The sequence below is a fragment of the Euprymna scolopes genome, chromosome 25 (assembly GCF_053919585.1).
Source record: "Euprymna scolopes isolate OS-2025 chromosome 25, ASM5391958v1, whole genome shotgun sequence".
NCBI lineage: Eukaryota > Metazoa > Mollusca > Cephalopoda > Sepiida > Sepiolidae > Euprymna > Euprymna scolopes.
Genome location: NC_136506.1, coordinates 88520667 through 88547374, shown reverse-complemented (window position 1 = coordinate 88547374; position 26708 = coordinate 88520667). Strand labels below are relative to the sequence as shown.

Below are 26708 nucleotides of genomic sequence, written 5' to 3'. Positions count from 1 at the left end.
AGTGTATTGCACATAACATGGACTCTTTTACTGAGCTAGACAAATGCTAACACCTGTCAGTATGTAACGTGGTCGTTACGCTCGAACCATATTCGTTACAGGTCAAACCTCTCTCGAACCCCCATGCCGTCCGGCACCATCGAAAAGAAAGAAAGAAACAAAAATAAATCCAACTCTGCTTTTCTTTCTTTTTTAACTTAAGTCGTTTATTACCGTTTTTCTTTCTCCTCATCGCGACACCAGCTTAAAAAAGCCTTTCACTTCTGCTCCACTACACGTCGGCCGTAGATGGCCATTTTTTATACGTTCATCTATTTCAACCGCACTCTTTTCCTCTCCTTACATTTTACATGTCCATCTCCTTCGACACCGACTTTGTTTCTCCCCGACCACGTGATGTCCTTTTTTTTTCCTTTTTCTTTCCGCGCCAGTTCACACACACTTCCTAATTTGCATATGCATTCAAATACTGCTTCTGCTGCTAATAACTTCATTTGCCATCCATTCTTTGGCTGCTGATATTTTCCTATGCGCTCATACGTGCTCTGTTACACATATCCTGTAACTCTATAAAGCCACTGTTCACCCATGCTTGGAATATTGTTGCGAAATACGAGCTGCTGCACCAACTGCTTGTCTATCCATCTCGGAAAGATGTTGCAAATTTGAACAAGAAGCCCGTTTTTCAAAGACTGAGCCAATTTGAAGCAGTGAGCCATAACAGGAGTGTGTTGAATTTGGAATTAGAAGTTTTGACAGGAGTTTAACAAATTTAACCCTGGAAATTGCTAGTTGAAAGTATAGAATATTTAACAATCCATTATTTGGAAAAACGCAGAATAGTTAATAGGTGATTGTTTGGTGCTTATTCAGATTGGCACTTATGGCACATTTAAAATTAAAGAAGATACAAAAATGTCTGCATAATGCATGTTCCAATCACAGGATGAAAAAAAAAAAAAAAAATTCCCAAAATCACGTAATTTGATGAAGTAATTTATTCATCCAAGAAAATCAAATTTTACTGTTTCGATGAGAGTGAAAAAAAAAGAATCTAACAAGGGCAGACAACTCTAATGCACCTGGAAACTGGCAAAACAATAACTGATTACCTCCTTAAACTAAGCAAGTAAAACGTAGCCTCATTTGTCACTTATCGGTAAAAGATAGCAAATTTATTTTTCATAAATAATAAAAAAAAACTATGTTGCAATATTTTGCAACATTATATATATATATATATATATATATATATATATATATTATATATATATATAGATATTATGGGGTCATGGTCCCTCACAGTTGGGAGATTCTATTTATAAACACTGCTGCTAGGAACTGACGAATCAAATTAATTCACGTTCTGCTATCAACCAATCAGAAACCAGAATTGCTCCATATAAATTCAACCGTTTCTTTAGCAACTTTGCATGTGTTTTCTTCATGTCAACACAGGAAGAATCTTTTGTTCTATCGCTACAAAAATTATAAAGTCAGGAACCTGAACAAAACAATTGTCTACTGAGAACCAGTACCTCCAGAACTTGTATAGAACAACTAACCATCGGAAACTGTTGTGAAACTAAACATGGCTTCCAACTCAAGAAACTACTTGAATAAATTTTGTGATTTTTGGAATATGCAATCTCCATTCCGTGACAAGTAGGTACAATATAAAAGTTTTTCTTCATTTTTGTTTATTGATCTAAATGCTAATCTCAATAACACTTATTATTTAACCAAAAGCTATTTCCGACAAACGGAGAAAATGGGCGAATGAGCAAGATTAAGCAGGAACATCTTGAAGTCGTTTAAAAGCGAAAACAGATTTGGTCAGATGGCTCAATAAGTTGAAGCTTGTTGCAGAGCTTCAAAAGATTGATGACATAGCAACATTGATTCCGATGCATTTAGAGAAGAATGCGCACTTAAATGCTACTTCGGTCCAACCTTTAAAAAAAAAAAAAAAAAATCTCACAGGACAAGTTAGATATTAAGAAAAGCCAAAAAAGTGTTACCCTCCATTCTCGAGGATCCAAACTGAACAAAAGTGCTTCATTTTCATCCTCAGGCAATTCATCTTCACTGGATCCAGACTCCGACTCATCAGACTCCTCTCCATCCATATGATCATGGGAATGCTTATGGTGATACCGGATTTGAATCTGTTCAAAGCAACGGCCAACTGGCTCCACAGTAAACTGAAACGGAGCTGCAGAAAAAAAAAAAAAAATTGTCATGGATAAATGAGTAAAATGATAAAAATAAGGAACAAGTCCAGAATTTAACCTAATTAAAAAAAAAAACAGAAATACAGAAAGACCGTCACAGAACGGAGAGGTCATATTCCAAAAAGCATATAAATTGATTAAGTAGTTTTTTTTTTTAACTAAGAAAAATCAAATTTTATGAATGAGCAAAATGGGACCGTTTCCTATCGTTATCTTGAAAATAACTCCATAATTCAAACTTGCGAGATCAACCTTGTTATGCTAATGATTTCTCATTAATCGCTTAAAATCGTTTAAAAATAATTTTCTTTAAAAAAATAAAAAAAAAAAATAAAAATAAAAACTTGATCAATGTAATTTTTGGAATATGACACTTTCATTCCGTGACGGGTATGTTCAAAGATTTTGCTTTATTTTTAGTTGAGGTCAAATTCTAAGAACCAAAAATAATTTCAGAAAACACAGGATGTGTTGACAGGTCATGTGGCTGGCAAAAATAAAAAAGATGGTCAGGGTTCGTTTCTGCTCTAAGGCTTTTGACAGGGTATGGCATGAAGGTCTTCTCAGGAAAATTAGATCATATGGTATCACTGGAAGAATACATGACATAATTAAATCCTTCTTAGAGAAGAGAAAAATCCAGGTTGTCCTCGACGGTCGTACATCTAAACAATATGATATAAATGCGGGAGTGCCTCAGGGGTTTATCCTAGGACCTCTGTTATTCCTAATATTCATAAATGACCTCCCTGACAAAATTGCCTGTGAGATGGGTATATATACTGACGACACCACACTCTATAACAGACAAGACAGGAAAACAAATGAACACATATCTAAAGAAATGGCAGAAACACTAGAGGATGACCTCCGATCTGTAGTGGAACGGGGACATAAATGGATGGTCACATTCAATGCTGCCAAGACTAAACTCGTTTCTTTCAATAATTACAAGAAACCTTCTCTACCACCAATAGCAATGGCCAATGACTCTTTATCTGAAAGTACATCCTTTAAACTCCTCGGCCTAATACTCTCAGGAAACACGAGTTGGAACAATTACATCGAGAGCATTGCCAGAACCGCTGTGAAGAAGGTAGGTTCTCTCTACCGTGCTAGAAAGATACTAACACCCGAAAGTATCCTATACCTCTATAAAGCCACCATTCGCCCATGTATGGAGTATTGTTGTCATATTTGGGATGGTGCAGCTACCACTAGTCTCTCACTCCTTCAAAAGAGAGTCGCCAATCTGATAGGTCCTGAACTGTATCTAAACTTCAGCCCCTGTCCCATTGACGAAATGTTGCATCCCTCTGCTTTTTCTACAAGTACTTTGACGGTGAATGCTCTGACGAACTGCAAGCACTTGTGCCCCCTCAACATAAATACCCCCGACAAACCTGATAAGCAGCTAAATCCCACTCCTTCACGGTAGAGATCCCTAGATGTAAGAGAGCCTTCTACTCCAGTAGTTTCGTCCCCAGGGCAGCTAGACTTTGGAATTCCCTGCCGGGTCCCTGCTTTCCCAACTGTACTAACATGCAGAAGTTCAAGTGCAACGTGAACCGACATCTTGCTGCCCAACTCCCTACACAGTATCCCTGATGCGTATGTCCCTGATAGTAGCGCCCTACAAAAAAGTGGCAATATGCCTTGTTTGGGGTGAAAATGTAATAAAAAAATTTTTTTTTTAAAAAGTGCATTAGAAGAAAAGAGTGAGCTCAATTCTATAAGAGGAGACTTATCAGGACAATATAAAGCTCAACAAGTATCATTGGAGCTTATATAGGAGAACAATAGGAATGGGAAATGAATTCACAAAAACTATTTATTCAATAAAGGAATACAAACAATTAGTTGGGGGCCAGAAGGGATTCTTTATGCCAAGGCATTTCAAAGCCTAATGCTTCTCATCAGAAGAGTAGAGAAGATGCTTTAACCCTAAAACATATACTACATACATTTAAGACTATGATAAAGACCCTATACACCTTTCTACATTACACTATATTATACGCTCCTCCTTCATTTAGAATTCGATAAAACTCCCCCAAACATCATATATAATTTTAATTGATCTATTTTGTTCCCAATGAATCCCACGCTAGACGCCGCATCCCCACTATGTTACCTAGCATCTTCTCTACTCTTCTAATGAGAAGCATTAGGCTTCAAAATGCCTTGGCATAAAGAGTCCGTTCTGTCCCCCAACTAATTGTTTGTATTCTCTTATTGAATAAATGAACCAATCTATATTTACCAATATGTAGTTTTTGTGACTTCACTTCCCATTCCTATTGTTCTCCCTCAGATGGGGAAAAGTATGTCTAGCCGCACTGATGAGTTGTAATACAACGAAACAGTACTGTATGTGGATGACAATATACAGGGTGGCCACAAAGTCTGGCTACATAATGTAGCCAGACTTTGTGGCCACCCTATATATATAATTATTTCCACAGACAAACAACGTCGCACTTCACAAGAGCCAGGAAAACCAACAAACCGGGAGCCCAAAACTCCAGTTTCGCCCTCATTTGTGCTCATCAGTTAGACACATTCGAACTCAGGATTCGAAACCCGAGTCTCTTGCATGTGAGGCAAGCACTCTACTAACTGAGCAAACGCGTCGTAAACAAGAACGGTTTACTATTTATCACAGATCAAGTAAACCGCAACGAAAATCCAACAGTGGAATAAACCTACAGGTGGCCACAAAGTCTGGCTACATTATGTAGCCAGACTTTGTGGCCACCCTGTATATATATATATATATATATATATATATATATATATATATATATATATATATATATAAACGGTTGACTTCAGTGATACAAGTTGGTAATGTCGCTAAATTGGGTTTGCGGGCTATATGAGAAAAATATGGCATTAAAAATGTTTCTTAATATCTTCAACATTATTACATGAGGATTTATTTCGCATAAAAAGTTAATTTATTTTACCCATCAAAACTCGAGAAATGCATGATTAAAATGTGTAAACATTCAATGAATAAAAAAAAAATTCAACATGGCTGCCCAGTTGCCATTTTGTAGACCAAGTAGCAGCCTTGACCTTGCGATCAAAAAACCAGGATCGTCAAAACGGAACGAATCGACGGGTCTTCTTCGGTGAATCGGTTTAGTCCGTATCTGGTGATAATGCAGAGAGTGATCCGCTGATCCGCGCTATTTTTTAAATCATATTTCCACGTTTATATAAAGTTTTATGGGGGTTTTTTTATTCAATTGTAAGGTTAAAGTACAGAATAGGTACAAAACACCCTCCCCGCCCCATGTTAAGAATGGCTTTTTAAATAATAACGTTATTATTTCAGCACGGATCCTCTCTGCATGAGTACCCGGTATCTTTATGAATTTATGTGGAGAGGGCGAGTGACACAAATAAATTCGGCGAAATCCTTGCTCTATTGTGTTTTTAGAAATAAAAAAAATAAAAAGTATATCGCTATAGACAACAAATATTGCCGCCATGGCACAAGTAGTTTAAAATATTCCTTTCAGAGTCATGTCCCCTGTGTGTAGCCTCCTACTGCCTACTTTTTAACGTCTAAGAAAAATGCGATTTTACACAATTTTCCGTAAAAACTACTTGTAACTATAAATGGTATTTTTTTACGACCCAACCCAGCGTAGTATAAACACCCCCAACCTCCCATGTTAAGAACGGCTTTCGGAATAAACTCCCCAAACCTCCCCATGTTCAGAACGGCTTCTGAGGTTGGAGGTGTTTATTCCGAAAGCCGTTCTTAACATGGGGAGGTGGAGGTGTGTAGGTCGTAAAAAGTACCAAATAAATTTCTTCTCGATTTTTTCGTCATTTTTGGATATATTACTACTTTCGGCATGACAATTAAGTACATAATATTGTTTTTGGTTAAAACAACATATTTTTTAAAAATCGATATGTCGACAAGCAGTAAGCACCCAGAATAGTTACAAAACGCCTTCCCTATGTTAAGAATGGGTTTCTAATAATGATATTATTTCAGTATGGTCCGTATTCTGCATAAGTACCGAAAATTGAGGGGGGGGGTAAATTACCCAAATAATCTGGTTTATTTTGATCCACCTTTAATAAATGGGAAATAATTGCTAAAAATAAATTGGTGATTTTTTTATTTAGCTGTTTCAAGAGAAAAAGCAAAAATGGACTGGTTTATCCAACTAGCGGTTTTAAGTATTTAATTTCTACAAAATAATAAAAATGGTCATATGCGATTCAAATTAACATATATATTATAAAAATAAAAACAAATATATTTTTTATTTACCTGATAGTTGACCGAAGACGGTAACTTCATCTTCCTTTTCGTTGGGCAGCATGATCACCCAAAATTCCTTTCTTTCGACAAAAATTAACTCTTTTTTTAAATTAAGAAGTTAATCTTCACGCTTGTTTTGAAGTGACAAAACCAAGGTCGCCACGAAATTCTAAAAACTAATTTTTTCTAATGTTTTTATTCTGCTTTCCTTTCTTTTTTTTACAAAGAAAAGGTTGGAGGACGGATAAAGTCCGCCATGCGAGCACTGTAAATATCGGTTAGTCACGACTTCCTCTCAACCCAAAGAAAAATTCAGCTCGCTCACTTAGTCAAGCCTTTCAACAACTACATGTTCCGAGTTTTGTAATGTGTACAGTGGAAAACGAAACTAGACACTTCTTCTTCTTCTTCTTCTTCTTCTACTTTTTCTTCTTCTCCTGTCTGTCTGTCTGTCTCTCTCTCTCTCTCTCTCTCTATATATATATATATATATGTGTGTGTGTGTGTGTGTGTGTGTGTGTGTGTGTGTGAACTTTGTTATATTGTTTGTACGTATGTTTTTTTATGTTTGTATCTTGTCACCGTACATCTTGGATGACGTCACTAAAGGCGAATAGCGTATTAAAGTTACGAAACATTACTTATGACGTCATCCACTTTCCATAAATAGATATTTATTTCTGGATTTCTTTCCCAATTAGTGAGATGAAAAAGAAGGAAACAGGGATAGCAAGCCGTGTGGCAGGAGGAGCTCTCTCTCTCTCTCTCTCTCTCTCTCTCTCTCTCTCTCTCTCTCTCTTTAGTTTTTAATTTTTTTTTTCTTTTTTACAAAGGCATCATCACTTATCAAGGCCAAGAGGCCACTCGAGGATAAGGGTTAAAGAGTGTACAGTAGACAATTGGACACTAAAGTAATCGTTAGTAATGAAAATTTGGTAAATTTGTTAACTTATATGGAACGGTTCATCAAGAACTTGTTTACGTTAGACTTGAAGACAACCATATTGTAGTCAGCTGGAAGGCAGGAAAACGGAAGACAATTCCATAGGCGTGCAGTTTTAAGAAAGAAGCTTTGCTCATGGAATCTACGTTTAGGTTTAGACACAGATAAAGAGTGGAGGAAATTATTGATAGTGTTTTCAGCTAGATAGGTATTTCTTGTGAAATTTGGCGAGGGGGGAACTATAGATTGGAGCTCAGTCGAGCACTTGCTATGAAAATAACGATAAAGCAGAGATAAACTCGCAACATCTCTTCTGTAAGAAAGAGGTTGTAGGGAAGAGAAAAGGGCATCCCCTATAAGGCTACAAAGTCTATTTTGAACTCTATCAAGGCAGGATAAGTTCTTTCTAGCAGCTCCTGCCCAGATGTGGCAACAGTACTCCATCTTTGGACGTACCTGGCTCTTATATAGATAGAGAATTGTATCAACAGTGAGATATCTACTGGATCGATAGAAGGATCCCACCATTTTTCCAGCAGCCTTGGCAACAGATTTAATGTATGTGTTCCATTTCAGATCAGGAATAAAGGTCAATCCCAGACGTTTGTCAAAACATGAGGCCTCCCCAAGATGAGAGCCATTCATTTCAATTGATGCCAGATGGGGATCAGAGCGTTGATGATGTAAAGATAAAAGCTTAGTTTTAGATGCATTAAAAATTACAGCCACCTCTTTCCCCATTGTACCACTTGCTCAAGATCAGAGGAGAGAGAATCAGAGAGAACTTGGCTGTTTACGGTCTTAGATGTGCTACCATAAATAGTAGTATCATCAGCATAAATGTCTACGAATGATGTAAGGATGTGATTTGGAAGATCATTAATGTAGATCAGAAAAAGAGTATGGCCCAGAATGGACCCCTGAGAGACTCCAGCATTAATACTGTGAGCTTCTGATTTCTGCCCATCAACCACTACTTTTATGAATCTATCAAATAGAAATGATTTAATAATTGCGAAGACATTTCCAGCTATACTGCAGCTGGAGATTTTGTGACGTAAACCTTTATGTCATACTCTATGACATAACATTTGTATTCCTGCCCGTCACCAATAGAAAATGAATTAAGAAAAGTTATAAACTTTTTATACTTTTCGTATTCATTTTTTATATATTTTCACACACACACACACACACACACAGACACACACATATATATATATATATATATGTTCTTCAAAATAAAATTATCAAACAATCAACGGGTATGGAAACCTATGATTATAAGTCTTACAAGATATTACTGGTAGTAATATTCTATAAGTACTATCCCAACTAAATAAGAATTGCTCGATATACAAGATAGAGCAAATAAATCAAATTTTAGTCATTTGATGAATTTAAAAATTTATGACGTGAAATGTTTGAATTTCAAATCAAAAGATATTTATTATGCTATGTAAGACAAAGAATACATTCGAAATATTATAACTCCTTATCCTGTAGGATTTCGATGCCTACCATCTCTTCAGAGGAGAAAATATTAGCAAATAGTTATAATGGTTTACATCTTATTTGCTAAAGTCAGTGAGACATGGAAAATCACAATTAAAAGTTGTTTAAGTATTTAAATGTCATAGAGTAAGGGTAGTTAATGAAAAGGATATAAAAATTCATATCCAAATTGCATGGTAAAATCTGAAGTGAATGTCTTTGATAGCAGTGAAGTAAAGTGATCCAAACTGTATGTTGAGTAATCCACATCACAATGTAATGGTCCGATGTAGGCATTTTCTTGGAGCAATTTCCTTTGTTTATATAATGGGTCCGGTAAAAATTTATATATATATAGATATATATATATATATATATATATATATATATATATATATATATATATATATATATATATATATATATATTAAATTGTAAGTCAATGAATTTCAAAAAACTCTCATTGAAATGAAATGAAATGGTTAAGTTTCACATCAAAGAATTTTTATTATTCTAAGCAAGACAAAGAATGTTTTAGAAAATTAATCTCCTTAACCTATAGGGTTTCGATGTCTACCATCTCATCAGAGGAGAGAAAATATTAGCAAATAGTTATAAAGGTATGCACCCTATTTGCTAAAGTCAGTGAGACATGGAAATAATACATTTATCAGAAGTCCTGTAGCCGGAGGATTTTTAGAAAAAGGATATGAATGTTTTTGTTGATCCAACTTGCTTGGTAAAATTCATATTATACGTTCTTTACATCCGTTTGGTAACAATTTCCAAGCTATACAATTACAATTTAATTTACTTGCTCTATCTTGCACATCGAGCAATTCTTGTTTAGATGGGATAACTTATAGAATATTACTGCCAGTAATATTTTGTAAACCTACAATCTCACGTTTACATAACCACTGATTGTTAAATAAAAACTATTCCGAAAAATATTAAGCTCCCTCCAAACAAGGTTGAGCTTTTCTATCCCTTCTAAATATGTTCGACAAAGAATGCTTACCACTTTCCGCTAAAAATATACCAATTCCTTCTAAAAGTTCATACATACATAAGCTTGTACAGTCCATCAACAAATTTCTTATAAATGTCAGATGGAAAGCCTACCACTTTGACCAAAACACCAACAACAAAAGCACAACAAAAAAACTAGTTCAACACCCTGAAACAATCAAAATAGGCCTCCCAGTTAACTCTAATAGTGAACAGAAGAAACTACAAAGAACTGCGGCAAAATTCCACAGGCTTAAAACAAATCAGCACCCTATGTTTAACCCAGAACTTGAACATTTTGAAAACATGATAATTGACTTAGTCAAAAACATAAAGTTTAAGAATAACAGTACAACTAAGAAAATCAATAACTTTGCGAAAAAAATCAGTAAAAGTTCACATATATTTGTTCCAGCCGATAAAACCAAAAACTATTATAAACTAGAATACAGCAATTATAAGAAATTTATATACAAAGAATTAAACAAATCCTATAAACCTGCCCCCGAAAACAAAATAGATGAAATCAACTTAGAAGCTAAAAACTTACATTATGAATATCCAGGAACATACAGAAATTGTCATTCCTGGCACTCCCAGATTTACACTGAAAGACCACAAAGAAAATTTCCACGAGAACCCTTCAATTAGACTTATTTGTCCATCTAGGTCGGACATTGGTCTAGTAAGCAAGAAAATCTTAGATAGAATCATACCTTCCATTAGAGACAAAGTTAAATTCCCACTCTGGCAATGTACGGACTCAGTTATAAACTGGTTCTTAAAACTAAAGGATAAGCAACAAATAAGCTTTATCACTTTCGATATAAATAATTACTATCACTCAATCTCCCCAATACTATTAAATAAGGCACTAATATTTGCAAAAAAGCATTCGGACATAACGGATTTAGAAATTAAATTAATCTTATTAGCCAGACGATCCCTAATTAATTTTGAAGGTAAATATTGGACAAGAAAAGATACCCCTAATGACTTCGACATAATAATGGGATCTTCCGATAGTGCACAAGTAACTGACTTAGTGGGTCTTTATTTATTAAAAGAAATTAGTATAGAATTCAGCAATATGCAAGGGAGGCTATACAGGGATGACGCATTATTCGTCACCCCCGCAAGACCAAGGCAATACAACAACACTATCAAAAAATTGCATGAATTTTTCAAAAACTTTGGATTGACTATAGATGTCGACCCAAATAAAAAAACTTCCAATTTTTTAGACGTATCGTTAAATCTATGTTATGAATCTTACACCCCGTACCATAAACCAAATCTAAACCTATTTTATGTACACAAACAATCTAATCACCCAAAGTCAATAATCAAATCAATAGTTCCATCTATCTCCAAAAGAATATCAAATCTATCAGCTGACAAAAAAGCCTTTGACCAGGTATCAACATTCTACAATAATGCTTTAAGGAATTCAGGATATAAAGAACGCATAGAATATAACAAAAAACACCCTTTAGCGAGAAAACTACACTCAGTAATTACTCATAATATGACAATAAAAAATAACAGCAACAGAATAAGCCAAAATGTTCCTAACAATACAAATTTCCTCACTAAATACACAGCCACCAGCCCAATCCCAAATCAAAAACAATTTAATAAGAAGAGAAAAGTAAGACGTAAGAATGCCATTTGGTTCAATCCTCCTTTCAGCTCCAATGTAAAAACTAACATTCCAAAAGAATTTTTCAGAATAGTGGAAAAATCCTTTAAATACCCTCATAGATATAGTACCATATTAAACAAAAACTCCATAAAAATCTCATACTCCACAATGCCTAATCTAGCACAGACAATAATTTCAACAAATAACAGGAAAATTAAAAAAGCGCTGGATACACCAATTGACCACATACCGAGTAACAAATGTAACTGTCTAAATAAAAATGAATGCCCCCTTAATAACGATTCCATTCACAAAGACGTGGTATACGCCTGCACAGTCACGCAATTACCAAAACATAAAAACAACCAATCAAACGAGGAAAACAATGAACATAGTCGAAGCGTTCAGAACGCAAACATATATAGGGAAATATATGGTGAGGGCTCGAATAATAATAACAACAGAAACAACAGGCAGGCTAACGTATCCAATCATATAATTCACAGTGAAGACCAGTTTAGGACTAACCAGAACCAAGGCTATGAATCCTCATGCCCCATCTTTGCCCAGCCCCCCAATATAGAACTCAGTAGAAATGGGACCGATGAACAAATAAACAGTAATAAAACAAGGAAAACATTCACGTATATAGGTGCATCTTCAAGCTTAATAAAAATAAGAATCTCAAACCACCTTCATTCCTTCAGAAATGAAAGATCTCAAAACAATGATAATAATAGTACATCTTCAACCAAATTAATCAACAGCCTAGAGGACAAGAAAATTCCATATTCAATTAAATGAAGAATACTGAATAAATCTAGATCATATGCCCCAGGGGATAAGTTTTGCAATCTTTGTATATCCGAGGCAGTTAACATCATAACCTTCAATAAACCCATAATAAATACCAAGAATGAGCTAGTGTCCAGATGTAAACACAAGAAAAAATTTAAATACAGCCATCTTAAAATAAAATAACATACACTCTCGGTATAAATGAGAAATAGGTAAAGACAAAGTACTAAATACACGTCAGTCTTGACTAAAATCTAAACAATTACTTTGCTAATATAATAATGTTCATTTTCTAAAGATAGGTTCTTAATCACCTCTTTTAACACATAAAATAACCTTCTCTTTTTGTATATATGCACATGTTAAGTAGAGCCTTACTATAAGCACATTAACATACTTTAAATCTCCTACACGTAATTTGCACTCTAAGATCTAATGATAATAGTATTTCCAAAACATGTAGCTTCCCAATTAAAGAATTTAAAACTCCGCCCCCATCTACAAACCAGAAAAGGAGCAAAAATTCCCCATTGCAAGGTAATCTCCAGATTCGTACGTATAAACAAGAAAGAACTATACTCATTGATGCGTCATCCCTGTCGGTACTAGTTTAATTAAATTCTATAACCATAGTTACACAACCCCACTTTTTTCATCTTATTAATGTTAAATTAACAGAGTGGCGGTTAAAGAATAAAAAATACATATGATAAACTTAGGTAAGTTACTTACACTAATTATTGCTATAATTAATGGTGTTAAATAATGGTATACATTTTTTTTATGTCTAAATATATTTTTTTGTGTATATGAGGGTATATCTGGGTATATATGGAACACGTGTCATATGTGGGTATATATGGGCTTAGATGTAAGTATATATAGAATAAGTGAGCGTATGTGTGTATTAACTGTATGGGTGCGAGTATGTAAAAATATATATTGTACGCGTTCATGCATGTGTACGTGGGTGTGTATGTATATGTTATGTGTAGGTATATATATATGTGTGTGTGTGTGTGTGTGTGTGTGTGTGTGTGTGTGTGTGTGTGTGTATGATTGTATGTATATGTATTCAAGTATTTATAGATAACTTTGTATGTATTGGAATGCAGCTGTAGAAAATTTCGCCAGTTAAATATTATTAAATAGCATAAGGTTATGGATATTACTGATTTTAAACGTTTTTCAGTAAGGTATTATCAGTACTTTATTACCTTTGTTTTAACTTATTTAGCATTGAACTATTACCGTAAGGACTATAAAATAAAGATAAAACGTTCCATCAATAATATTAGATTTAATTTCACAATTAGCTCATAAACATTAGTATATTCTAAACTTTATGTCAGTCCCCTTTCTAAGGGAAATATAGATACATATAAAATTAATAATAATTAGTACCTCATGGGCAGTATATATAACTTGAGTTGACAGAACAAATACGATTTAACTTGACAAGGAGGTTTGAGATGAAACTAGGAAAAATCCGGAAAAAAAGAATTATTCCTTTTACGTATTTGGCCCATCTTTTATTTTTAGTTAATTTTGGTTTTTGTTCTTATCTCTATATTCTTCTTGTTACTCCTCCTATCTTCCCCCCCCCCCGAACCAAGTCCCTATATCTTGTACACGACCTGACCTCAATTAAGCGACCGGTCAAACTTTATGATTCTTGGATTCTACTTGAAGAGATATCTATTTATATAGATGTATGTATGTTTATGTGTGTATATGTATGTATATGTGTATATATATGTTTATATATATGTGTGTGTATATGTATATATATGTGTGTGTGTGTATGTGTATTTGTATGTATATGTATATATGGATATTGTGTGTATGTGTGTGTTTGTATATGTGTGTTCATGTGTATATTAGGATGAATATGCACATCTCACCCCACCTTCTACCACTTACCACTACCTGCTCTCCCTAACACTTCGCCCCACTAAAAATAATATAAACCTCTAATGAAAAGATTTCCACCAGATTTTGAATTTATTATCGCTAGACCGAGGCCGCCGAGATATATTATTAACATTATGTTAATATATCTCGGCGGTCTCGGCTGGACCCAAAACAAATTTAAACAAGCACTTGCCTGATTCGGATATATACACAGCTATGCAGATTACCCAGTGTATAGCTTGGAAATTGTTACCAAACGGATGTAAAGAACGTATAATATGGATTTTACCAAGCAAGTTGGATCAACAAAAACATTCATATCCTTTTTCTACAAATCCTCCGGCTACAGGACTTCTGATAAATGTATTATTTTCACTTTGACTTTCCATGTCTCACTAACTTTAGCAAATAGGGTGCATACCTTTATAACTATTTGCTAATATTTTCTCTCCTCTGATGAGATGGTAGACATCGAAACCCTATAGGTTAAGGAAACTACAACTTGGATGTGTTCAAGTCCAACGTTAACAAATTCCTAATGAACCGCCCCCTTAAGTAAACACTTCATCAAATCTCCACACTAACGTAATGTACTTGCTATAACCCTTATCCCTGAGTGGCTTCCGGGCCTTGATAAGTGGTGACCACTGTGTAAAAAAAATAATAAAAATATTCCTGATCAATATTTTTCCAGAATTTATCCAACCCTTTTTCAAACTCAAGTACTGTTTCACTTTTTAGAACTGATTTAAGTAGCGCATTCCACGAGTCGATCACTCGGCCAAAGAAAGAGTACTTCCTCTTGTTGAGTCTTGATTGATGCTTTAATAACTTCTTGGAATATCTTGTCACCCTGTGTTCCCTCTTTCCAAAACATGTTCTCAGTACACTCTTTATTATATTCCCCACTCACTATCTTGTATGTTTCTATCATATCTCCTCTTGATTTCCCATAAAATAACGTAGCGAGGATGATCCAGTCCCTAATGAGTTTAGTTTTGTGCAGTTCTAGGAGGTCCACTACTCTCCCAAACCTTGCCTTCTCTCCTTGAGAAGAGTTGAGTTTATTGCTAATCGCCTGAGGTGCCCTTATCGAGGAATGCCGATGGGGCTGCCCAGGCACTTTTTGCAGGTCAGAGTGCCTCCTCCTCTAGGGCGCTGACTTTTCAATCCTACTTTCCGACCCTGGTGTCTAAGTTCTTGCAGAAGGAGAGAACTAAAAACCCCTCTCATTCTTTTTCTTTCTTTTTTAAATGAGAACAGGAGTTATCTACCTTGCTGCTTAACGGAACCGGATGTTGCTTCACCGCCATTACGTCAAAGCAATCACAACAGTCTCTGCTGCTGTTGCTATTTTGTTTCATGCTCGGCAGCGGCTTCTAAAAGATAATTTTTTTTGGAATTCTTGCTATAGCAAATAAACATAATGGACATAGAAGATACCGCAGGTATATTTTTTCTGTTTCATTTTGAAATTATATATATAGACAACATGTTTCTTAAACTTATAAAACAATAAAAATGTTTTATCTCAAGTTGGTTGTGTAAAATTTCAGCGTCCTAAATTCCCTTTTCCAGAGACAGCCATTCTAGACGATTTATTCGATGCTTGTGTTAATTCTTTCTATTTTTTAATTAATTTTTTTTTTTTGTCCAAATTTTATTCGATTTGTGATTTTAAAATTGCATTGCAATTTAAGATTTAGTAATAAAAGTAAAAATATTCATAAAATTTTTTATTTCGATTCATGGTAATTATACACAATATGGACACCGGACCGTGCTAAATATATATTTTTTAGATAGTTTTAAAGTTAAATTCAGTTTTTATGTTATCTTTTGTTTATTAAATTGTTAGATGAAAGTATAGAATAGTTACATGATAAGAATAGATTTCTAAGTTATTATTTCAGCATCTGATTCTTTTGAAAGAACTTTTTGTTGGCCATTTTTACTTGTTCTCACGTAACAGTCGACGCTTATTTTTCTAACTAAATAAACGCTTTAAAATAATTAAAAACACTAAAGTTAGCTTGGTAGAAGCTTAAGTTATCTTGCGTTTCATAATATTTGTATATATATATATATATATATATATATTGTGATCACTTTTTTTCTTGTAAAAAAGGTTTGAAGTCAAAAAACAAATATATAACAAATGTTTCTATTTACTTGTCTCCTCACGAGGGCAGAGTTAGACACAATATCAATTTTTAATGTAAGAATTCAGCTCCCCAAAAAAAGGATCACTCTGGATAGGAACAAAAATAAAAATTTCTCCCGCACCGACTGAGGACGAGGTCTCATTAATCGCGTCAAAATAGAAAATCAAGCAAAATAGTGCTAGAGAAATCCACCCAATAAATGTTACTGTGGTATTTGTTGGGGGGGGGGGGTTTCTACTACCATTTTATTTCTTACTAGCATTTCAGCCCGGCGTTGCCCGGGTGTTTGGAGGTGTATGCTGAGCAAAAAAAAAAAAAAAAAAAAGAGTAAATTTTTTTTTAATTTGCCCCCTATTATGACCCCTTAAAATTTATAGTTTCGGGCTCAAATTACTTTATTAAGTTAGATCCAGGTTCAAGGAACCTATATCTAAAATTTCAAGTGTCTAGACCCAAAATTGTCGGAGGAGTTTGGTAGAGTTCTTAAAGGTCAAATCGTTGAAATTTGACCCCTTAACAGCCAAATTTCTGGCTGACACCCGTCACATCGATTTTCCCAAATCTCAGTACCCGGTATTTCAAATTTCGAGTCTATAGACTAAAAATTGACAGAGTTATTGCGTAGGGAAATGTACACAGACAGACAGACAGACACGTTCACTTTTATAGATATATAGATTTAGAAGTGATTATCGAGACTCCAAAGACGTAGAGAGACATTTTTTCTTGTTCTCCGGAAGCGCTCAATATTACTTGCTTTTCGAACCGAATAAACATTTTACGGTGCTTATACATTTTTGGTACCGCGATATTTTTTTATTAGTTTTTTTTCAGGTTAAATTCGAGTTTCACGGTATGGTTTTTAGCGCTTCACTGCACACTGCACTGGTTGCCCAATAATCTCTAAAGGGTGTTTACTGCGAAAGCCGCTCTTAACATGGGGAGGTTGGCGGTGTTTATTCCGAAAACCGTTCGTAACATGGGGAGGTTGGGGGTGTTTGTTCCGAAAGGCATTTTTTATTTTCAACCTCCCTCCCTGTAATCAACTTCTTAAAGGTAAGTCTTTGGGTGCCCCCCCCCCAATGCACTTTCACCTATTTTGTTATATATATATATATATATATATATATATATATATATATATATATATTCTTTTTTTCGAACATTTTTACGTTTTGTTGTCTATAATAAAAACTGACCGTATGGCCATCTTTTTTGGTAAGGGAATTTAGGACGCTGAAAAAATGCTCACGACGAAACGAACTTAAAAACAAAACTTTTTTTTAAAGAAAAAATGTTTTTAATTGTAAAAAAAATATATATATATATATATATAAATAATTTCGTTTTTACATATTAAAAAAGGTAAAATTATAACGAAATAAAATATATTTTAAGTTTATATTTTTGAAAATCGTGTATTCCGATCTGCAAATCGATATTTTATTGTTTTTGTTTTAAACTCTCCATATTGTGCGATTTTTTTTTATTATTTTAAATTATATTTATTTCAGTTAACTAATTAACTTTTTTTTTCATTCTTAAGAATTTAAAACCCCCATTTAAGTTTTTTCAAATGTAAGACTTTTATTTATTTTTTTTAAGAAATTTTTCAACGTTTTCATTCACTTTTTTTTCCACGTGATTTCATTCCATTTTTTGTTTTAAAACCAGAAAAGAAGGTATAAATTTCATAAATTCATTTTATGATTTTAAGTAATTTAAGTAATTTAATCTACATAAATCTATTTGCAATTGTAGATCTATTTACATCCTTAAAAAAAAAATTATACATCCTCAAACTTCGATCATATTTTTTGTTTCCTTTTCTATTAAAAAAAAAAAAAAGGTACCAATATTTGTTTATAGATGTCGTTTTTAAATGTTTATTTTTGTGTGTTTGTATGATTTTAATTATTTATTTTGTTTCTGATTGATTAATTTTCATTATCGAAACTTATGGCGCTTGTATAGATCAGCCCCCGTGGCTTTCAATATAGTTTAGGTAGAAACGAGTTGTTGTAACTCGTTTCCAGTCGGAGGGTAACCAACCACTCTCCGATTAAAAAAAAAATACATTTCAAAAAGTTACTGGCTTGTATCGTGTTGCATTGTTAACGGTACTTCTACAGTTTACCATCGAAAATGGAGACGCCATTTTTATTTTCGGGCACCTGTCGTTAAAATCAGAGGGAGAAATCAGTATTTTAAACAATGACCGAAGTAGGAAATTTGATACATTTTTATTCAATAAATGTTTTGGTTTTCAAATGGCGTTCTCCTTCGGCCAGTTTAAACAGTTATCAATATACCATTCTCATTTTCTGTTTTTTTATAATAAAATACGTTTTATTAAAAACTTCCCAGTTTTCATTAATTAAATCGAAACATTTTCAATTAAACAATTATGGATATATGTTCTCTTTCACTTTCTTTACTTTTTTCATAGTTCTTTCCCTAAGAAATTAATATCTAGTTTAACTTTCTTTTTCTTTTTTTTTTTTTTTTTGTTATCTATTTTCTACTTCGGCCATAGTTTAAACTATTGATTTCTCCCTCTGATTCTAATGACAGATGCCCGAAAAAAATGACGTTTCCATTTTCGGCGATAAACTGTAAAAGTACCTTGTTCACATTTACATGCCCCCACCCCCACCCATCAAACATTTGTTTCTAACTTGGAATATGAACCACTGAACCAGTCTTTGAATTACGTAGATGAAGGCAGAAATTAAGAAGAAAAAATTGATTATAAATTTTATTTGCCTCTTCAGTAGGTTAGACACAAGGTCAAGTGTTGGTTTGATGATGAAATTGTTTCTACTGGAAGGAACTGGATTCGAATTTTGCACATTAAGGTTTTCAAACCCGTGTCGTTAGTCACAGTCACTTCCACTCAAATATCGGATCTGAAGAAAATAACTAATTTTTGTTTTAGTCAATAACGCAAACAAAATCTTTACTTCCCTCAGATCTGATATTTACGGCATTTTAAAGGGTTATAAAACATTTCAAATATTTTTGGCACTCGTGCATTTTAACATCCTTTGGAAAATAGTTTACATTTTAAGAGCGTTCCGCCCACAGCAAGGGAGGAGTTAACAGAGTACCCCCTTCCACATCTTAATAGTTTGTTTGTTTGTTTGTTTTTTTAATTTGCTGGGATGTTAGCATGCACAAATGCCGATATTTTGATACTTCTACAGAATCTGAACCAACCTTTTTCATTTTTTTATTTTATTAATGTACCCTATGGATTATACTTACAAAATAAACTATTAAAGTTGTATAAAAAGTAATAGAAATATATTTTTTTTATTTTTTAAAAAACATTTTTTATGTAATGAAAGTAATCGAATTTTACGAGTTCAGTATTTTTTCAATTTTTAAACTTTAAAAATCTATCAATTTTTCTATTGATTCAATTTTTACGATATTTTCAGGGTCAATGTGAAATTTTATGCTCTTTCCAATAAACTGAATATATTTTAGACAAACGTTTTTTTTTTTGTTTTTTTTTAATTCACTCACCAAAGTTTTATATATCACAAATTGAAGATAAAAGATCAATAAATAATATATTCAAATTTAAAGTAAAAAAAAAAAAATAGTGTTTTTTAGAAATTTACCTGTAAAGTCCGAAGTTTTAAAACCCTTTCTTTTTTAAGCACGTTTTTCATTTTTTTTAAATGAAACCTTGGTCCTTGCTCCTTTAATTGAAAAAAAATTAGTGTTTGAATTACATTTTTCAAGTAATTATAAGCTTGGAAACAGGGGGGTTGAATTATTCAATATTTTTCACAAAGTTTCTGACACACCTAACCCTAAACTAACCTCAACCTTAGTTTTAAGTTCAGTTAGGTTCGGTTCAAATTGTGCAGAAGCACTGATACTCTTTTTTTTAATACAAATAAGTTAAAAATGAGTCGGTAAAGCAAAGTAAATCTTTTTAAAAACTAATTTCCCAATGATATTTTTCTTTAAAATAACTTACGTCGTTCTGTTGTAATTTACGTTCATTCTGTTAAAAATAAAATACTAGTTCTAGAATTTTAAAAACAAAATTTGGGGATGGGTGTTAAACATAAACTATTTCTTATTTCAGTCACATAAATTATCAATGTTATATTTTCTTTAAAAGAAAATATAATAGTTATGTGCCTTATTTGGGATGAATCCAGGAAGAAAAAATAATGTACCTGCATATGATGGCGGTTTACTTGGTTTCAGAATTTTCTCAGATTTTGTGCTCTCGTGTGTCAATGAAAGGATGCACACACAAAAAAAATGGAAACTCTGAAAGTTACTTGTAGCTATTTACAATGCCTCCCCACGGGACAGAGTTAGACACCAGGGTCGTTTTTTAACGTGGAGAAAAGGTACAAAAATAAAAAAAAAATTGTCTCAGTCGTGAAGGACTGATCCTCCACTGAAAGAGAACAAGAAATGGAAGTGCAGACTGCAGCATCTGAAGAACAGATACTACACTTTGATCTTGACCAAAAACTTGTAGCTGACTTTGTTTTCATTAACTTTAAAAGAAAATAAAAAGAATATGAGCATGATTACAAAAATCAGAAAAGTACCGATTTACTTTGCCTCCACACCCGGGTCGTTTTTTAACGTGGAGAAAAGGAACAAAAATTAAATTGTCTCGGTCGTGAAGGATTTGCCCTCCACTGAGAGAGAACAAGAAATTGAAGTCTAGCATCTGAAAAACAGATACTACACTTTGAGATATTAAATTCTTTATTCAAGCTAAAATTACTAAGTTCCAACTGAACAAAAAACTTCGGCACAAGGCCAACTCAAAAGGGAGGGAAAGGGGTTGTTGGTCATCCTTGTCACTTCAGAACTAAAACAAGAGTTTCTCTTAGCTAGTATCTTCTTTTACCATAATACCGCATTCAACCTTTCATACTGGGGGACGTCCTACTTAGAACCCAATTGTTTAAAGCATTTTTTATTAACGTGTAAAAACAAAAATGATACTACACTTCGATCTTGGCCCGAAGGCCATCGGAAGATGAGTTTGTGATAGTTACACCATCTTTGATTTATGATTGTAGAATATAGGCTTTTTGTCATTTATTTGTATATGCTCTGTAGTTACATTGAGCTTCATAAATTAAAAGATTGGTATGAATAAAGGGTGAAATATAATTGCATAAACATAGTCTTTGTATAAGATTTAATGATTACAAACGTCATTTTTACTTGACTCCAAACATATCAAGTCATGCCAGGAATTACCACCACCATAGCATATTAGAAAAAAACAAAAGAACAATTGTCCAATTTCGTGAAGATTGATATTTTATTATTTAAAAATTTGAAAAAAAAAAAAAAAAATTCAATTTTATTTTTAATAAATAGCAATCTATACTCCTATAATTTTTTTTTTTTTTGTATTGATATTCTTAAGTATTGATATTCTGAAGTATTGAGACATTATGTTGAACAAAGATGGCGTCAGTAAATCAAATCGGCAAAGAATCAATGTAGTTGCGAGCTTGAGTGTTAAGTAATTCCTAGTAACAAAGATGGCAGTAAAGAATCAGTGCAGTTCCGATATCGAGTTGTTTCGAGACAGAGGCCAACGGCAAACTGAGCTTAATCCAAAATTCGACATTTTTTTATAGTAACATTTAAGCTTCTGATTGGTTGGTTGTTATAAGTGTGGTTATGAAAGCGATCATCAAAATTATTGGTGTCATACCCCTATTATAGTCAAAAATATTCTAACAAATATTCATATTAAAAACCTCTTTTTTCTATTTATTTAAAAAGAAACTACAACTTTGTTATATGTGGGTCGTGGAATTACATTCATCTATAATAGATCAAACTAATTTGCATATTCTTTAAAACATTCATTTGAGTTGATTAGTTTTTCGTTTTTCTTATGGGATAGTCATCTTTAGTTAATTACTACGTGTAATTATATTCATGCAGATATTCTACATGATTTATACTTGCGTGAAAAGGTTATAGTAAACATTCTCTTTCTATATATATTTATGTATGCGTATATATATATTTGTTTAAAAAAATTTGCCTACCAAATTCCTCTGTCAGTTTTTGGTCTACAGACATGAAACTTAATATATAGGTTATTCGAACCCATGTGAAACTTTATATTTGGGTTTTAGCCGGGGAAAATCCGTGTAAAAGTGAAAATTAAAAAAATGGAATTTGCCAGGTGAATGTTGAATGACGACATTATGAATATGCATGTGTAACGTAATAGCTATTGGTTCATGTTTTAATTTTTAGCCTTGCAGCAAACGTGTCTTCATAGCTTAGGAATTAACATAAAAGGAAAAAGTAAATCGTAAGCTAAACATTTTTGTTTCAATTCTCTATATGGTAGTGCACGAGTCTTTTTTTTTTTTATTATTGGATCCAATATAATCTATATCTTCTATCTATAAATATAAAAGCGAAAATGTATGTATGTATGTATGTATGTACGCTTTTCCTTGATGTCCACAAAAGGCTTCTTTCAGAAAAGCACTCGCTCGCTTCACAACTTAAAACTTTTTATATCATCTATAAATTGTAATATCTCGCAGTTAACCACGGAGCTCGCCTGTCTATTTAATTTTATTCACTTTCAAACGTTAATTATTCCACATTTCCCGCATTGGCACGCGTTACATTAGGTTTTTGGTATAAAAAAAAAAAAGCGAAACTCGACTCTAATAACAGGCCCAGAGCCAGTGGTCTCTAGAGAGCTAAGTAACGTTTGGTCAATGTCGACTTCGTCATATCAGACGGTAGCTTTCATTTCGAGACGAGGGAGCGGGTTTTTAAAAACAAACAAACCGATTTATTAACCTCGTTAAAAACTGTCCCGCACAAAATGCTAACTGCTGAATACCTATCACCGTCACGTCAATCAAAAACGCGCACCTATTTTTTTTTTTTTCACACTTTACTATTTTCCAACTGCGCGTCGTCAAGGCTTTTTTTTCACGGGCACCTGTTTTTTTTTCACACACACCTACAAACACCCGGGCAACGCCGGGTACCCCTAACTAGTATATATATATAAAAGCGAAAATGTGTGTATGTATGTATGTTTGTATGTGTGTTTGTGTGTCCGCTAAAAACTTTTGACAGACACAACGAAAATTCACAAACTCGGTATCATATTGAAGCCCTATCCTTCGCCCGAAAAATATTGAAAAATTGGCCAAAAACGTTAATTTTTTCACCCTGAAATTGACAATTTTTGACGGGGGGGGGGGACAAAAACCGTCCCCTTGTGACGACGACCGGTTCTACGCATGCGTCAGATGACGTCATGACCTGATTTACTTTAAATAGTTGAAAAACTGACTAAATTTTTTCCGATTTTTTTTTTTTTTTTTTTTTTTTTTTTTTTTAACGTTTCAGGATTATTACTTACTCCCCCCCCCCATACACACACCTACAAACACTCGGGCAACGCCGGGTACGTCCCGCTGCGAAAATGTGTGTGTGTATGTCCGCAAAAGGATTTTTTTCAGCGGTTTCTCGAGGCCTTCGCTCATTTTTAAAACTTTTTATATCACGTCGAAATCATATCTTCGAGTTACGAACTGGGTCGCGTGTGTATTTAATTTGTCCGACTTTCGAAAGCTAAATATTCAACATTTTTCAATCGGTGCGTGTTGATTTGCCTTTTCCGTATAATAAAAGAAAAACTAATACAAAGGTTGTTACCTCGTTCCTAGCGCGATTCGCCGGGAACGTCCAAAAGCAATCAGCTTTGATCAATGCGGTTTTTTCCTTATATCAGACAGTTGCTATTCAATTTGGACAATCCCCTTTCAATAGGGTTCTGGTCCCCCCCCCCCTCCTATTATCTTGGGGAAGCCCAAACTGCCCCGCACTAAATGAAAAAACGATCCCCCGCAGTGAAACAAAATAAACAAACGGCAAAAAACTGCCCTGTCATCGTAACGCTCCCGCGATGACCTCATTAAGCAGCGACCTGTCAATCAAACTTCCTTGACTTTACTCACTTTAATCGCTCTTACATTAACATTGTCACCGTAGTGCAAGTGTTCAGGCTCAGTCTAGAGGCCTCAAGGCTCCGGGTTCGAGCCCACATGCCACCAACCCCCATTTTTTTTTTTTTTTTTTTTTTTTTATTATTAAGTCGCTATCGTTAAGTTTCCTTTTTGTTCTGATTTAACGAAGAATTTCTGTGGAGCGTGTAGACAGTTTAAGACTTTGGTGCTTTTGGACTACTGTTCGCATCTTGGCTGTTTTCAACATTTTGGTTGACTTAATCTCTGACCTTCTTCCGGTGTGTCATGTCAAAGTGTGAAATCTGCACAGAATTTTGATTAGAACCCTTAATCCACATGCTTAGTTTGTTCTCATTCTGACAGTCGTGATCGAGTAAAAGTTGTAAGTAACTTGTAATTGTATTCTTTATCATGGCATAGTGGACAAAGTTCTTGGTAAAGTTACATTCTTCTGAAGGTTGAAGGTTCAATCCTCAGTGTGAGCGACACTCAAAATGCAATTGTGAATTAAAACTTCTACCCACTCATGATTGATGGAATAAGAGTATACTATGTTTGTGGATTAAGAATGTTTGTTTGAAATTCCATACAAATTTCAAAGTTGGACAAGATATACGTGAAGAAAGTCAAGGGGGCTACACTGCCCAAAACATGAAAATAACACTAAAGATGAAAACAGTAGTTCAATGAAAACAATCAATTCTCATCTCAAAAATTCAGAAACGTAAGAAAGATTTTGTTGGTTTAATCAAATTCAAAAAATGAATGAGTTCTTGAATTAATTCTAGAGCAGTTGAAATAATGTCAAGACTAAGAAAAACATGAGAGAAAGTGATAAGGATGGATTCGAGAGAAAGAGGGATAAAGACCTGGCCAGAGATAGGTTAGTTTGGATGTCAATTTAAGTCATACAACACATGTTAAACTGAATACGATGATGATGATGATGATGATAATTTCCAACTGTTTCACAAGTATAGAAACTAAATATTTGCTTCTTTAAACTTTTATTCAAGCCAATAAATAGTTTATAATTGACATTTAAAGATTTCAAATGCATTTATCCAACCTTCAAGCTAGAATCAAAGCACATTATTTGTTCTGACATAAGTCAGAGGAGAAGATATAAACTAAAGCGATTAATACATTTTTTTTTTTTTTTTCTAATCCAGTGTTGCCTGGATTTTCGCTACATTGCAAAACTAACTTTGGGTCTAACGAAGAGGCAAGTAAATAAACTTTAAAATCGCTATATCGTAAATGTAAGTTGAGATGGAGCTCAGCCAAGTCCATCCTAATGGTTTTCACCCACTGGATGTGAAAAAAAAAACAAAAAAAAAATTCCCTTTAGGTGGATTAAACCAGCTTCCTCTGAAGGAGGAAGTTTCATGGGAATCTCAACTTTCTGAGCCAATGGCTAAACATTTAAGAATCCGAATTTCAACATACCAACACTTGGATTCAATTCAAAAGAAAACGGTCTACTAACACAATTTTACATTCAGTTTTCAGGGAGAGCAAAAAACTCTTGAAAACTAACTCTACACACATTATATTCATGCACAGACAAAGGCTACACATGCACAAATGCTTATTAAAAAATCTTTAAACACTCTTACACATGCATACACACACTGAAAAATGGCATTTTCCTTCTCTCATCTTGGGGAGGCTCCATGTTTTGACAAGCTTCTGGATTTGACTTTTACTCCTGATCTTAAATGGAATACGTATATCAAATCTGTTGCCAAGGTTGGTGGGAAAATTCTATCGATCCAGTAGATATCTACCTGCTGATGCAATATTCTACCAATATAAGAGCCAGGTACGTTCAAGGATGGAGTATTGCTGTCACATCAGGGCAGGATCTACTAAGAAGACCTTATCTTGCCTTAAAAGAATTCAGAATAGACTTTGTAGCCTAGTGGGGGATGCCCTTTTCTCTTCCTTGCAAACTCTTTTTCACAGAAGAGACGTTGCGAGCCTGTCTCTGTTTCATTGTTATTTTTATGACAAGTACTCATCTGAGCTCCAATCTATGGTCCCCCTCGCCAAACATTCATGAGAAACACTCATTTGGCTAAAAACACAATCAATAATTCCCCCATTCTTCATCTGTGCCTAAACCTAAACGTAGATTCCATGAACAAAGCTTCTTTCTTAGAACTGCACACCTGTGGAACTCTCTTCTT

General features: G+C 33.9%; 2 protein-coding genes across 2 annotated transcripts in view; one reads left to right on the top strand and one right to left on the bottom strand.

Moving 5' to 3' along the window:
• The window catches only part of LOC145247497 (dnaJ homolog subfamily C member 2-like), a 72860-nt gene extending 65915 nt beyond the window's left edge, over window positions 1–6945 (bottom strand). Inside the window, exons 1-2 of the mRNA XM_080109309.1 lie at window positions 6535–6945; window positions 2022–2215 (exon numbers count right to left, since the gene is read on the bottom strand). Coding sequence (XP_079965435.1) covers window positions 2022–2215; window positions 6535–6586 — 246 coding nt within the window. The 5' untranslated portion in view covers window positions 6587–6945. The remainder of the gene's footprint in view (window positions 1–2021; window positions 2216–6534) is intronic.
• An 8647-nt stretch (window positions 6946–15592) lies between these two features.
• Window positions 15593–26708, top strand: part of LOC145247495 (uncharacterized) — a 68931-nt gene continuing 57815 nt past the window's right edge. The window contains exon 1 of the mRNA XM_080109308.1: window positions 15593–15778. Within this exon, the coding sequence (XP_079965434.1) occupies window positions 15757–15778 (22 nt within the window). The 5' untranslated portion in view covers window positions 15593–15756. The remainder of the gene's footprint in view (window positions 15779–26708) is intronic.